Genomic DNA, 14,397 nt, shown 5'->3' with positions numbered 1-14,397 from the left:
TACGTAAAGCCTTTGGCTCATCTTCAACAGGGGTTAGCTCCCTGCTTCCTCCATCCGTCCACCATCCCTCCCCGTCCTATTCCCTCCTCCTCCCTTCTCTCTCTTTCTCCCATCCCTGTTCCCCTTCCCTTGCTCTTTCTTCCCCTCAGCCCTCCCCCCAGTGCCTCCCCCTCCTTAAGCAGCCCCCACTCATGTATCCAATTAGTCATTATCATCAGTTAGAGATTCATCTGGGCCAGTGGTTCTCAAGGTGTTCGGTCTTAATGATCACTCTATGCTCTTAAAAATTCTTGAGCTTTTTGGTTATGTGGGTTATATCTATCAATATTTTTATTAGAAATTAAAGCTGAGGAAAATTGTAAAACACAAGAATACAGAAGCACACATCCCGTTGGTAATGCTTTCCCCACATATCAGGAGCCTCTGGATAACTCCCCAGAGAATGAGAGTCTTAAAAGACACACATACAAAGAAAGAGTCAGTATTATTATGTATTTAAAATAGTTTTGATCTTGGGGGACTCCCAAGATCAAAGGATTCTACTTTGAAAACAGCTCAAAGCTGTTTCTCAAGCCCACTGTGTGAGAACTCGCTGAGGTCATTAAGGCCCTTACAGGAGCTTGGAGAAAAGGCTGGGTGGGGATGAGGGTCACTGAGGAGAGGGGCTGGAGGAGAGGCCCTCAGAGGAGGTTCCAAGGGGGCACAGAGAGGCAGTGGGAAAGGCTAGAGACCAACTGGGGCCTGTGGACTGCTGAAAAGCTTTTCAGAGGAGGGCACTTGGGATCCGGGGTTAAGCCCAGCAGATAGGTTAGATTAACTGGGGTTGGAGTTGGGGCCCTATTGCTGCCAGCTAGCTTCCTCCCAAGCCCTGTAGAGCTGGTTGAGCAGGGATTTGTAGATCTGCATCTCCCAAACTTGCCTGCTGAGAAACCACTCAGGTCAACAGCAGGTTAAAAATACAGGTCCTGGGGGCACCTGGGTGGCTCAGTCGGTTAAGCGTCTGACGCTTGGTTTCAGCTCAGGTCGTGATCTCAGGGTCCTGGGATTGAGCTCCTGGCATCGCATCGGGCTTCCCGCTCAGCAGGGAGTCTGCTTGTCTCCCTCTCTCTGCCCCTCCCCCAGCTCATTCTCTCTCTCTCTCTAATAATCTTTCAATAAAAAAAAAAAAGAAGTACAGGTCCTAAAAATATAGATACAGTTCCTGGAGATCTGGACTGGGCAGGACTGAGGTGGGCCAGGAATTCTGAGGAGGCAAGCTGGGGGAAAGCGCTCAGGGAATCTTTTTGTCTCTCTGGATCCTTTGCAAGAACATGAGGCTAAACCACTCACCCTCTCACCTGTGATAGGAGAGAATCACGTCACTCTTCAAGGCATAGCACAGACCCCTCGTTCTATAGATGAGAGGTGGCTGGAGCTAGGCTGGCCTTCAGGACTGGTCCATCTCCACAGTGGGCTGACTCATGGCCATTTCTGGTGAAAGAAATGAAATGAGTATGCTTGTGTCCTTGTAAAAAAGATGCTGACCCTCTAGTGAGGAAATGGGATCAGGAATGATGCTCTGGCTAATTGAACCACATAAATAGCTAAATGGAAGTATGGTATGAGCATTGACACAAAGATTGTGACAACAGAAATCGCCTCTTTTGAACGTAAGGTTATCTAACCAATACATCACTGGTGAACACTTGCCCTTATCGTAAACCAGGAATCACAAAGCAGAGGTCAGCCTATCTGTGCTCCCCAATAATAGGTGGCTTCACACCCCTCGGTCTGTAACCCAAGAAAAATGAAAACATGCCCACACAGAAACTTGAACACCAATGTGCATAGCAGCCCAAAGTGGAACATCTCAAATGTTCAACGACTGCTGAACGAATGAACAAATCGTGGTAGAGCCGTGCAATGGGATATCATCTGGCAATAAAAAAAGGAAGGAAGTACTGATTCATGCCACAACATGGATGAACCTTGAAAAAATTGTGCTGAGCGAAAAAAGCCAGACACAAAGGACTACACAGTGTATGATTCCGTTTATATGAAATATTCAGAATAGGCAAATCCACAGAGACAGAAAGGAGTTTGGTGGTTACTTGGGGCTCGGGGTGGGATGAACAGGGAGGGACTGCCAATGGGTATAGTATTTCCTTTGAGGTCATGGAATTAGTGGTGATGGCTGCACATTTATTTATCACAATAAAGCTGCTAAATATATATATGGAAAAATAGTAGGTAGTCTATAGGTATTTTCAGTATTTAAAAAACAAAACAAAGAAACCAGATAGGTAAGGCTCACCAAAATGTTACATTTTTATTTTCTTTTTTTTTTTTTAATTTTATTTATTCATTTGAGACAGAGAGAGAGAATGAGCAGGGAGAGAGGCAGAGGGAGAGGGAGAAGCAGACTCCCTGCTGAGCCGGGAGCGGGGCTCGATCCCAGGACCTGGAGATCATGACCTGAGCTGAAGGTAGATGCTTAACCATCTGAGCCACCCAAGCGCCCCTATGTTTTGACTTTTGGTTAAAAGTGGGACAAGTGAGCATAGTAACCCTGGTTAGTTCATACTTATAATAAAAATTTCTCTGTAAAAAATTTTTCCTATGTGCCAAGCACTGTGCTAAGCACCTTGCACACACCAAGTCACATAATCCTTATAACAGCGGGATGGTGCAGTTTATTACCTCCATTTTTTAGGTAGGGAAATTGAGGCTAGGAGAGTTGAACAACTTGCTCATGGTTGCACAGCTTCTAAGTGGCAGAGCCAGGATTTTAACCAAGTCTGACTGCAAACTGCCTCCTTGCATCATGTGGATCAGAAATTCTGTGTAGAGGTTAATTTGTTCACTTGCTGTTTGGTTCAACTGATAATTACGAGGAGTTAGCCAATGTGAGGGCCAGAGGATTTACCACTCACCACCAAACTACTCCAAATCTAAGAAAAAACTGTGCTTGTTGCTAAAATGTAATGTTCAAAAAGGAAATCATGACTCTCTGACAAAATATGAACATACATCAAAACATTGACCTCCGCAAGGGAACCCATAAGATGTCAAAAACAGTTCACACGGGAGCTCAATACACAGAGATTTATACTCCCTTCTGATGAAATTCATTTGGCTCCCTATAAACGAATCACTGATGTTGGTAGACCAGGCACCCACCAGTACCAGAGGCCAACTCAGCCTTTGTGGGAGAATTCCACTGTTGCCATACGCTCTCCCTGCTGCCATCACCTCTTTGTTCGCAGGCCCACAGAACAAGCACCATGCTGGCTGGGTAAAGAAGCTCTCTGACTCCACAAAGCACAGAAGTTTGTCTATCTGATTATTAAGAGTCTGCTCCTAATATTCACATGGGACCTGAATATCTTCAGTCTGTACCCAATCAGAGGGATCCAGCCACATACCTCCTTCTAAGATTTCCTTGTCACCAATCTTCCAATCCTAGTCTTTTCAAGGCCCTGACCATCCAGCCAAACCATCAGCAACTGCCCAAGAATCAATGTAAATATGTACTCTGGACATCTCTTCCTCCAGACATAGTGGACCGTCAAATACCTGGCTTGAATCCCTGCCCACTGGGAGGATTTTCCTTTACCAATGTCTTCACAGTCACCCCTGAGTGGGGCTGTAATGCTCCAGCTCTCCACTTGCGGACCCATCTGTAATCCAGGCTTGAGTTTTTCTCCCTCAGTCAACTGATCATAAGCAATCCCTTGGAGGCCATAGGAATGGAATGAGGGAGGAGGCAAAGCAGTAAGAATTGGTGTTGCAGGACTCTGAACCACCTACTCATGCAATTTACTTGTACCTGATGGATCCGCCTGAGTTCAGTTATATATAATCTATCATCTATCTATCTATCTATCTATCTATCTATCTATCTATCTATCTATTTCCACTTGATGACACATTGCTGCTGTGCATGCCCAACCTTATGTCTAGGTAGGTCAGACAACATCCACATGATGAGAGCTCAAGCTACATGGTCACCTGATATCGATTGGTTAGCCATTCAGGCTCTACCAAGGTCCAGTAGCAAGTCAGAACCTGCTTCTTTTTTTTTTTTTTAATTTTTTTATTGTTATGTTAATCCCCATACATTACATCATTAGTTTTAGATATAGTGTTCCATGATTCATTGTTTGTGCATAACACCCAGTGCTCCATGCAGAATGTGCCCTCCTCAATACCCATCACCAGGCTAACCCATCCTCCCAACCCCCTCCCTTCTAGAACCCTCAGTTTGTTTTTCAGAGTCCATTGTCTCTCATGCAGAACCTGCTTCTTGAAAGGAGAATAGCTATCTGAGGAAGAGGACACAGATTTTCTTTGAAAACCTAGAGGTCTGTGCTATAATTCTCCTATTGGTATTTACTGGAGTGTCCATACAGGATCCCTATTTGACCCATCACGTATCATTTGATCTGTTGGAGCATAAGACCTAGGTGGTACAGCAGCTCGTACTATAGCCTAAATGTGCTACAGAACCTTCTCTTCTTCCTCCCAATCCACCAGCCTGTAGATGGGTCGAATTCACACATTCATATGTGGTGTGTGTTGCCTCCAAAATCCAAGAGGACCTCCCAAATGTCTTGCCTCTTTTCTTGTCGGTGATACAAAGGGCACCAACTCCTCTTTCACCCTCAAGTGTGATATTTCAACATGATCCAGACCACTGCAGCCCCAGAATTTTCACTGCTAATACCAGTTCTGTGTCAGTCTAGGTCCAATCAGGAGAAAGAAGCCATAGAGTATCATGAACAGAGAAAGGAAAGGTTAATATAAGAAATATTAACTATAACAGAGGCTTGGAGTAATGAGGAATTGGCCAGTAAAAAGTAAAGAGAATTCTAAGCAATATAGGAATGGTAGCCAGCGGCAGCAGCCACGATCCTGGAGCTGAGTACTCACCTATTCCTACTACGGTGATAATTAAACTCTACTGTGGGGGCTGTTTCTTTGTTTCAGCACTAGACTGTAGGGTTCTTGAGAGCAGGGGTCACATGCCTTGTTCTCCATTACATTCCGGTGCTAACAGGCTCTGAATAAATATGAGCGAATGACTCAATACGGCCAGTATTCGCACTCCGGCAGCCTGCAAGAGAAGGATCCTACTTCCTGCCGCATATGCCAGATCCGGCCCACACCTGGCTGCTTCTGTCCAGCGGAGAGGTGCTAATAATGCTCGCAAGGGAGTCGTCAGTGGAGGGCTGTGGGTAGCCTTTGTCAACCTCTTCTTAGGAGGAGACAAGAGTCTAGCTCAACTTCCCAGACTCTCCCCTCTGGGTTCTTAGTCCCCAGGCCCAGAGCCGAACAATAATCCCCCCAAAAGTCTCATTCTGTTTCTGATCGCTGTGTGAACGCGTGCACACCACTGGGCCTCGCCTTTGGGGCCGGAACAGGTGCAAATGGGATTCCCACGAAAGGCTCCTCTCCGGACCTAGGAAAACAACTGCCCCGCGCGCGGAACCGGGGCGGGGCGCGGCGGCCCCTCCCTGGGCGGAGGCGCAGCCAGGCCTAGAAAACCGGGTCGGGTCGGCTCGGGCCGTGTGGGGAGAGGTCAGGCCATGGCGGACGCGCTGAGGGAGCGCACGGCGCGGCTGCTAACCGACTACCTAGAGTACTGCGCCCGGGAGCCCGGCACCCCCGCGCGGGCGCCGTCTACGCCCGAGGCCGCGGTGCTGCGCTCGGTGGCCGCCCAGGTATGGCAGCGTCACGAGCGCTTCTTGTCCCATTACCGCGGCTACCGCGGCAACCGCGTCGAGCTGGTGGCTCAGGTGGAGCGGGAGATACTCGCCCACCCCCAACTCCTAAGCTGGGGCCGTGTGGTGGCGCTCTTGACCTTTGCGGGAACACTGCTGGAGGGATCGCCGTCGGGGACCGACCAGGAACAGGAGCCGGGGGACTGGGAGGCCACCGTTCGCCAGGACTGCGGGCGCCTGGTGGATTTCCTCTGCAATCGGCTCACAGGACAGCATCGCGCCTGGCTGGAGGCGCACGACGGCTGGGTGAGCGCGGGGGCACGCGGGGGACGGGCAGCCGGGGGCGCGCCCACGCGGCCACCACCGGGAGGGCCCTCGCGGTTTCAACCCGGTGAGGCGTTCCTTTCAGCAAGACGAGGACTTTCAGTGTTAAGTCTGGCTTCCTCCTCTCGCGGTGGAGTCAGACTGGCAGAATCCGCCCTTGCTAGACGGCTCTCTTACCAACCCATTCTGAAGCCCATGCGCACGACCTGGGTGGCCCACTGTGGCCTTAGCCTTGCCGGTTTTAGGGGTTTTAGGATGCGCCTACGTTAGGTCGGGATGCTTCGCTCATAGACTGGTGAAGTCAGCAGTGGGGCGGCCCTGGGCCAGGTGGATTCTTTCTCCTCTGCTTATTAAGTCAACCTTTGGAGAGACAGAGCCCACTCGCTGCCGGGTGGAGAGCACCAGCCTAAAACGTTAAGAGTGAAAAGGCATCCCCTTGCCCAGCCCCCAACACCCCTCGGGAAGAGCCGGGGCCAGAGGTGTTGGAGAGCGTGCGCAGGCACCCAGCGGTGCTATTGACTCAGAGTTCCTTACTTCTAATCCTCTGCACCCAGCCCTTCATTGGGTGATAACCAGCTGCTCTGGCTTTCAGCTGTCGGTCATTGATTTCTGTGGTCTAGGCTAGAGGGGCAGGCCATTGCCCTGCAGCTCTTAAACCGGTTTAATGATCAAGGAAAGCCCACCACCACCCTTCAGTAAGAGGAGAGCATGCCTCTTGGTTTCTGAGCTAGACTCCTTCCTGTTCCTTTCCTCTCTTCCTTAAGTTAAAAAAGGAACTAAGGAAGACCCTGCAGGGAATTTAGCTCCTGTTGGCAGTTGGCATCACCTGTGGTGACGAAATCGGCCCCATTTGTGGAGGAGAGGTAGTACCTGAACGGGAACCCTGACCTTATATGAACAGTTTGCGGTGTTAGCATTACCTTCCTCGTTCTTCCTGGTGTGTGTGCTGGTCTTCAGGCCTGTGAACTCTAAGAACCGGACCTGAGCCCGGTCTTAAGAAGGCATTTGGCCCCTGAGGGCCCTTTGCAGTTAAAGAGGAAATTAATTGGGAGGAGGTCATTGTTTTTATTATTTTGGCTAATTAACATTGACTAAGGAATAATCCTTTAACATCAAGAGGCCCAGATTCCCCCAATTAAGTAAAGGGGACATGCCCACACCTCTTCCTAGCTACAGTTAAAATGCCACTACCTCAGGGTGCCTGGGGGGCTCAGTCAGTTAAGTGTCAGACTCTTGATTTTTGGCTCAGGTCCTGATCTCAGGGTTGTGAGATCGAGCCCCTCGGGCTCGGTGGGAGCCTGCTGAAGATTCTCTCTCCCCCTCTGCACTCCCCTCTCTTAAAAAAAAAAAAAAAAAAGCCCCTATCTGGACTTCCATTCCTTTCTTCTCCGTTTATCTGAATGGAGCTGCTTGCTTTATTGTCTTAGGTGATTGTTTTCAACCTAGTGATTTGCCAGTTTCCCAAATGGCATCTGCCTTTGGCTCAGGAAAGAATGTGATAAAGTAGTCTACGTTCCTCTTAGGTTGTTTGTTTTTTTTTTTTTCTTTGCAAGTTTTAAATTTTTATTAACTTAAAATTTGGTATAATTGGCATACAGTGTTACTAATTTCAGGTGTACAATATAGTGGGTGGCTCAGTTGGTTAAGCGTCTGCCTTAGTCTCTGGTCATGATCCCCGGATCCTGGGGTCCTGGGCTAGAGCCCTGCCTCAGGCTCCTTGCTCAGCACGGGAGTAGTCTGTTTCTTCTCCCTCTCCTCTTCTCTCCTCCCTGCCCCCCACCCCCCAGCTCTCTCTCAAATAAAATAAAATAAAAATAAATCTGAAATGCTTCATGTTTTTTATTTTGCCTATCTCCCCACCCACCTCCCCTCTAGTTTTCTGTATTTATAAGCCTATTTGTTTTGTTCAGCTCTTTTTTTAGTCTGCATATAAATGAAACCATGTTTTTTTGTTTTTTTTTTTTTTAAAGATTTTATTTATTTATTTGACAGAGAGAGAGACAGCGAGAGAGGAAACACAAGCAGGGGGAGTGGGAGAGGGAGAAGCAGCTTCCCGCTGAGCAGGGAGCCCGATGCGGGGCTCGATCCCAGGACCCTGGGATCATGACCTGAGCCGAAGGCAGACGCTTAACGACTGAGCCACCCAGGCGCCCCGTTTTGTTTTGTTTTTTTAAGATTTTATTTATTTGACAGCGAGAGCAGGAACACAAGCAGGGGAAGTGGGAGAGGGAGAAGCAGGCCCCCCGCCGAGCAGGGAGCCCGATGCGGGGCTCGATCCCAGGACCCTGGGACCATGACCTGAGCCGAAGGCAGACGCTTAACAACTGAGCCACCCAGGCGCCCCTGAAATCATGTTTTTTGTGTCTTTCTGACTTATTTCACTTAGCATAATGTCCTCTAGGTCCATCCATGATGTTGCAAATGGCAAGATCTCATTCGTCCTTATGGCTAAGTAATATTCTATTGTATAAATATACCACATCTTTATCCATTCATCTATCAATGGAAGCTCGAGTTGTTCCATAGTTTGGCTATTGTAAATACTGCAGTAATGAGCACAGGGGTGCATATATCTTTTCAAATTAATGTTTTCGTTTTCTTCAGATAAATACCCAGAAATGGAATTACTGGGTCGTATGACATTTCTGTTTTGAATTTTTTTGAGGAACTGCCATACTGTTCTCTATAGTGGCTGCACCAATTTATATTCCCACCAACAGTTCCCTTTTCTCCACATCTTCACCAACTCCTATTTCTTGTTTTTTTTGATGCTAGACATTCTGACTGGTGTGAGGTGACCTCTCATTGTGGTTTTGATTTGCATTTCCCAGATAAGTGATGCTGAGCATCATTTCATGTGTCTGTTGGCCATTTGTAGGTCTTCTTCGGAGAAAGGCCCATTCAGGTTCTTTGCCCATTTTTAATCAGGTTATGTGGTGGGTAGTGGGGCTTGATATCCTCTTAAAAAAAAAAAGGGGGGGGGGCAAATCAAACGTTGAGTATTCTTGCTGTTACAAAGTTAAGTGTCTCCTATGTCATTCTTTCCCCTGTGTTGGATTCCTTACAAATCCTAACTCAGTTTCCTAAGTACAGGTTGCCTCTTGGTCAGTATTTACTTTTTCTATTCTTTAAATCCATGAGTTACCTTGCTGTTTAATCCAGAAGCGCCAGTGTATTTTATTGAGTTCAGGCATGGGGCATTCTGAAATGGTCTAATTCCCTTCTCCCTCCCCCTTGCAGGATGGCTTTTGTCTCTTCTTCACATCCATGCTGCCGTCTTGGAAAAGAATGCTAGTCCAGGCTCTTCTGTCATGCTTTACAGCAGTGATCTTAATCTACTTCTGGAAAAGGTTATTGTGAGTTCTGAAATTTTTAACGCATTTCTACCTGCCTAACTGTGACCAGCCAACTGAATTTGAGATGTGAAAGAATAGAACAGAGTAAACCACCTTCTGAGACATTTTTACCTGCCTTCATCTAAGGAGTCCTGTGGTGATGGTTCAGCCAGAGTTTTAACTTCTGGCAAGTACTCAGTATTAGGACAAAGGCACAAATGGTTCTTCTTTGAGTGGGGGGAAAATGGATTCTAAAGGTTCATTTCTCTAAAGAATTGCAGTAGAAGCTACATTCTAGTAAGTAGGAAACATGGTACTTTTTGCTACCTTCGGATAAGAGTGAATATGCATCTCTCGTCTATCCAGTTTCCTGTGCTCCTGCAGACTCATTTCTCAAGGCAGGCAGTCGGGTGGGATGCCAAAAGCCCTCCAAGGCCCAGTTTGACAAGGAATGTAATGTTAAAAACTTTTATAAGGAATTCTTTCTAAATCCTTTGAAATTGAATTCCTAATTCTACCTTTCTAGATTTTATAAAGAATTTATATTTTTGACTTCAGTAAATTGTTAAGTATCTTCAAATTTTTAATAAACTTATGTATCTTTTTTTTTAAATTGTTGGTTTTCCTTGGGATTTAATAAGACTTCATTCGTAGGAGTAACTTGAAGAAAATTTCCTTTTTTCTTTCTTTAAATACAATACATACAATTCTTTATTTTAAACAATCCATACACAAGCTCATAAAAAGTCCTTCACTTCCACCTCCCGTTTTGCAGTCAACTCATCACCTGCCAGGTGATAGAGAGGAAAACTTTAACTCTAAGCTCTTAGGCTCTCCACCTGATGCCTGTGAATTTAGCAGACAGATTAACAGGTGAAAAACATGGATCTTGATGTTTTTACAGGAGACTATAGAAGAGTGAAAACTTCGAGGAAATGTGTAGATTCGGGGTTTATATACTACTTTAACAGCAAGTGATACATCCTGGAGTAGACAAAGGGGTTAGACTGGTAGGGGTAGTATATTCTGGGGAAAGGGACTAGGAAATAGATGGGGGAAACTAATGGAAGATGAGGGTTATTTTAATCCAGTTTGTACAGTCTTCTTGGTGTTGATTTCCATCTCCAGTGATGACTGTTCTCTCCTTCCTGGTATAAGAGGGCACCTTTCTTGAGGCACCTGGCTGGCTCAGTTGGTGGAACGTGTGACTCTTAATCTCGGGGTTATGAGTTTGAGCCCCATGCTAGGGATAGAGATTACTTTTAAAAATTCTTTAAAAAGGGGGGGGATGCTTATAACAACAATATCCATAATAGCCAAAATATGGAAAGAGCCCAGATGTCCATCGACAAATGAATGGATAAAGAAGATGTGGTATATATACACAATGGAATACTACTCAGCCATCAGAAAGCATGAAATCTTGCCATTTGCAACAACATGGATGGAACTAGAGGTTATTATGCTGGGTGAAATAAGTCAGGGAAAGACAAATACAGTTGACTTCACTTATATGTGGAATTCAAGAAACAAAGCAGATGAACCTAGGGGAAGGAAAAATAAAATGAAGTTTGAAAGGGAGGCAAATCGTAAGAGACTCTTAACTATAGGAAACTGAGGGTCGCTGGAGGGGAGGTGGGTGGGGACATTAAAGAGGACACTTGATGTATTGAGCCCTGGGTGTTATATGCAACTGATGAATCAGCTAAAATCTACCTCTGAAACTAATAAAAAAAAAAAAAGGGGGGGGGGGTTTGCCTGGGTGGCTCAGTCAGTTAAGCACCTGACTCTTGGTTTTGGCTCAGGTTGTGATCTCAGGCTGGTGAGATCAAGCCCTGTGTTGGGCTCTGCACTGGGTGTGGAGCCTGCTTAAGATTCTCTCTCTCCCTTTCCTTCTGCCCCTCCCCAACCCACGTGTGCTTGCACATGCTCGCTCTTTAAAAAAAAAAAAAAAAAAAGGAAATTTATGCTCTGCTCTTAGGCAGAAAAGTAGAGGGCAGAGAGCCCTTCCTGTGTGTGCTCTTTCTCAGTTGCCTTAAGCTCAGAATAATACACCAAAGTTTCATATTTTGGAGTGACGTGTTCTAATCCACTTCAGTGGTGAACGGTGCATGCCATTATTCTGCAGCCAGCTGGAATCCACATCCATCTGTCCTTTCTGAGCCCACCCAGACCCTCCAGGCTTGCCATGTCCAAGCACTGGTGCTCTGGAGCGGGTGCTCCGCAGGGCTGCCAACAGCCACTGGAAAGGCACCATGAGGACCCCAAATCTGCTCAGCAGTCTCTCCATGGGCCAGCTCTTGCTGATGCTATTAGAACAAACCTGGGACCAAAAGGATAAAAATAAGTGAAGATGGGAAAGGATGTGGCCATTACAAACCATGGTGCCACTATTTTGAAACAAATGCAAGTGTTCCATCCAGCAGCCAGAATGCAGGTGGAGCTGTCCAACACCCGAGATGAAGAAGCAGGAGGTGGTACCACATTGATGATCATCATTGCTGGTTCTCTTAGATTCCTGTCTGAAGCTTTTTCAGAAAGAGATTCATCCAACCATCATTTCCATGTCCTTCCAGAAGGATTTAGAAAAGGGTATTGAAATCTTAACTCCTCTAGACCCGTGGAACTGAGTGACCGAGAAACTGTTTGATAATGGAACCGCTTTATTGAACTCAAAGTTTTCTTCGTGTTCAAGTCTGCTTTCTCCAGTAAATGGAAATGCAGTGAGGGAAGTGATTGACTGGGCCACAGCTACTGGTGTAGATCTTCGAGATACCAAAGTAGTTGTTAAGAAACCTCAGGGGCATTATGCCAAGTGAAGCAAGTCAGATGGAAAACACAAATACGGATGATCTCTCTCCCAGGTGGAATCTAGAAAGAGTAAATAAAATTAAAAAATTAAAAAAAAACCAACCTCACTGATGCCAGATTGTTAGTTGCCAGGGTCAGGGAATGGGCGAACTTTGTTTTGTTTTGTTCTAGTTTATTTTTTACTTTATTTTTTTTTTAGAGCCGAAAGGTCTCACATTTATTACTGAACCAACCTACTGGTGCAGAGGCATAGTCACAGAGAAAAATCATTTCCATGATAAGACAAGTCTATGGCCAGGTAGGAAGGATGTTTACAGAATGATAGAATACATGATCTTCACGCAGCTTAATTAAATATGTGTGCCAATTAAGTGTGTCATCTCATTATGTGTGACGCCTTATAGACCCAGCTTGGTTCTTCTCCAGTGCCTCCTCTTGGAGTTGTACCTGATCTTATTACCAGATTTCATCCGAATCCACTGGGCAATGGGACGATTCTGCTTTTGTTTCTTGGCCAGGAATCCCTTGATTCTGAAAGTCTTGTGAGAAGGCATGGCGAGAAGCAGCCAGCCACGCAGAGCAGGATGGTGGTGAAAAAGAGAAAAAGCTTATTTTTACTTTTTTTTTCTTTTTTAAAGATTTATTTGGGAGAGAGGGGGTGGGAGGGGGCAGAGGGAGAATCTCAAGCAGATTCCCCACTGAGCAGACTGCCTGCTGAGCGTGGAGCCCAACTGGGGGCTCAATCTCATCCTGAAGTCATGAGCTGAGCCGAAACCAACAGAGTCACCTAGGCACCCCAAGTTTATGTATTTAATCTCTACCCACAACGTGGGGCTCGAACTCATGACCCCGAGATCAAGAGTCTCCTGCTCTGAGTCAGCCAGCCTCCCCTGTTTTGTCCTAGTTTAAATAAATGTTTATATGTATGTGTAATTATGTATGTATGTATAGTTTATATATAAACTATATATAGCTTATATATATAACAAAACTGGGTGGGACAAATGATGACTACAAGTTGGTAGAAGGGCTGGTTCTCACCCATAAGATGACTTAATCAGAGTTGAAAAGGCTAAGATTGGGCTTACCGGGTTTTCCTTATCTGCTTCCAGAACAGATACGGATAATCACATAGTAGTTTCCGATATGCCCAGAGGGGCCCAGTGCTAAGGAAGAAGCCTATATTCTAAATTTAGTGAGGCAAATTTTTTAAACCGGATATAATGTTCTCATACAGAAGTCTATTCTTAAGAGCTGCTCTTAGAGATCTTGCATTAAAATTTCCTGAACAAAATGAAGATTATGGTGGCTAGGGATATTGGAAGAGAAGACACTGAAGTCCTCTGTAAGACAACTGGAACCAAGCCAGTTGCTCATGTTGACCAATTCACTGGTGACATGCTGGATTTTGCTGAGCTAGCTGAGAGGGTCAATTTAAGTGGTTCTGGCAAACTGCTCAAGAGGACTGGAAAAAGTTACAATTGTGCATAGTTCTAATAAATTGTGATTGAAGAAGCAGAGTGCTCCATTCATGACGCCCTGTGTGTTACGTGCTGTTGAGTGAAGCAAGAGCTCTTCTTGTGGGAGGTGGTGCTCCAGAAATAAAGTTGGCCCTATGGTTAACTGAATATTCATGAACATTGAGTGGTCTGGAATTCCACTGTGTTCTAATGCAGATGTAATGGAAGTCCTTCTGTGCACACTAGCTGAAACTGCTGGCCTGAGTCCCATTTCTGCAGTAACAGAACCAATAAACTAACATGCCCAAGGAGAAAAACTATAGGCATTAATGTCCGAATTAATAATAATAATAATTTCCAATTATTTTGGAAGAACAGGTTGTCCAGCCTTTGTTGATTTCAGTCAGTGCACTTATTCTAGCAACCGAAACTGTCTAGAACATTGTACACATTGCTGATGTGGTAAACCCTCAGTAATCTGGCTGACACTGGCTCGCTGGCATCGTCATGGCCATGGGTAGTGTGGCTGGAGTAGAAGACCGCCTTGGTGCTCCTTGTTCAGAAGATTGTTTCCTTTTTGAACTCCAGGGCTTGGTCTTCCATTTGGCACTTGCTGGAAACGATATTTGCACACTTTAATAAAAATACTAATACTTGGTTTCAAAAAATAGTATGGTATCCTTTCAGGTCTTTCTAAAAACTGGACCTGCTCTTTTGATAAGTTTTGTTTTGTTTGTTTTTTTTGAGAGGGAGATGGGGAGAGGG

General features: G+C 45.7%; 2 protein-coding genes and 1 pseudogene across 2 annotated transcripts; 2 read left to right on the top strand and 1 right to left on the bottom strand.

Moving 5' to 3' along the window:
- The first annotated feature begins 5,567 nt into the window (after positions 1 to 5,567).
- On the top strand, positions 5,568 to 9,421 carry BCL2L10 (BCL2 like 10). Its single transcript, XM_032417566.1, has 2 exons — positions 5,568 to 6,093; positions 9,267 to 9,421. The coding sequence occupies exons 1-2, from the start codon at positions 5,568 to 5,570 to the stop codon at positions 9,419 to 9,421; spliced, it is 681 nt and encodes a 226-aa protein (XP_032273457.1).
- Positions 9,422 to 11,549: 2,128 nt separating this feature from the next.
- On the top strand, positions 11,550 to 14,109 carry LOC116640524 (annotated as a pseudogene).
- Positions 12,571 to 12,726, bottom strand: LOC116640777 (60S ribosomal protein L39-like). The gene has a single exon (XM_032418000.1). The coding sequence runs from the start codon at positions 12,724 to 12,726 to the stop codon at positions 12,571 to 12,573; it is 156 nt and encodes a 51-aa protein (XP_032273891.1).
- Positions 14,110 to 14,397: the final 288 nt, after the last annotated feature.

Source organism: Phoca vitulina, unplaced genomic scaffold (assembly GCF_004348235.1).
Source record: "Phoca vitulina isolate PV1807 unplaced genomic scaffold, GSC_HSeal_1.0 scaffold20, whole genome shotgun sequence".
NCBI lineage: Eukaryota > Metazoa > Chordata > Mammalia > Carnivora > Phocidae > Phoca > Phoca vitulina.
This window is presented reverse-complemented; position numbering and strand designations above follow the sequence as displayed.

Excerpts from the sequence above, each read along its gene's own strand:
- LOC116640777 (XM_032418000.1), bottom strand. The coding sequence starts at position 12,726 with ATGCCTTCTCACAAGACTTTCAGAATCAAGGGATTCCTGGCCAAGAAA.
- BCL2L10 (XM_032417566.1), top strand. The coding sequence starts at position 5,568 with ATGGCGGACGCGCTGAGGGAGCGCACGGCGCGGCTGCTAACCGACTAC. Across the intron at positions 6,094-9,266 it reads GCCCTCGCGGTTTCAACCCG|GATGGCTTTTGTCTCTTCTT; the intron begins GTGAGGCGTTCC and ends TCCCCCTTGCAG.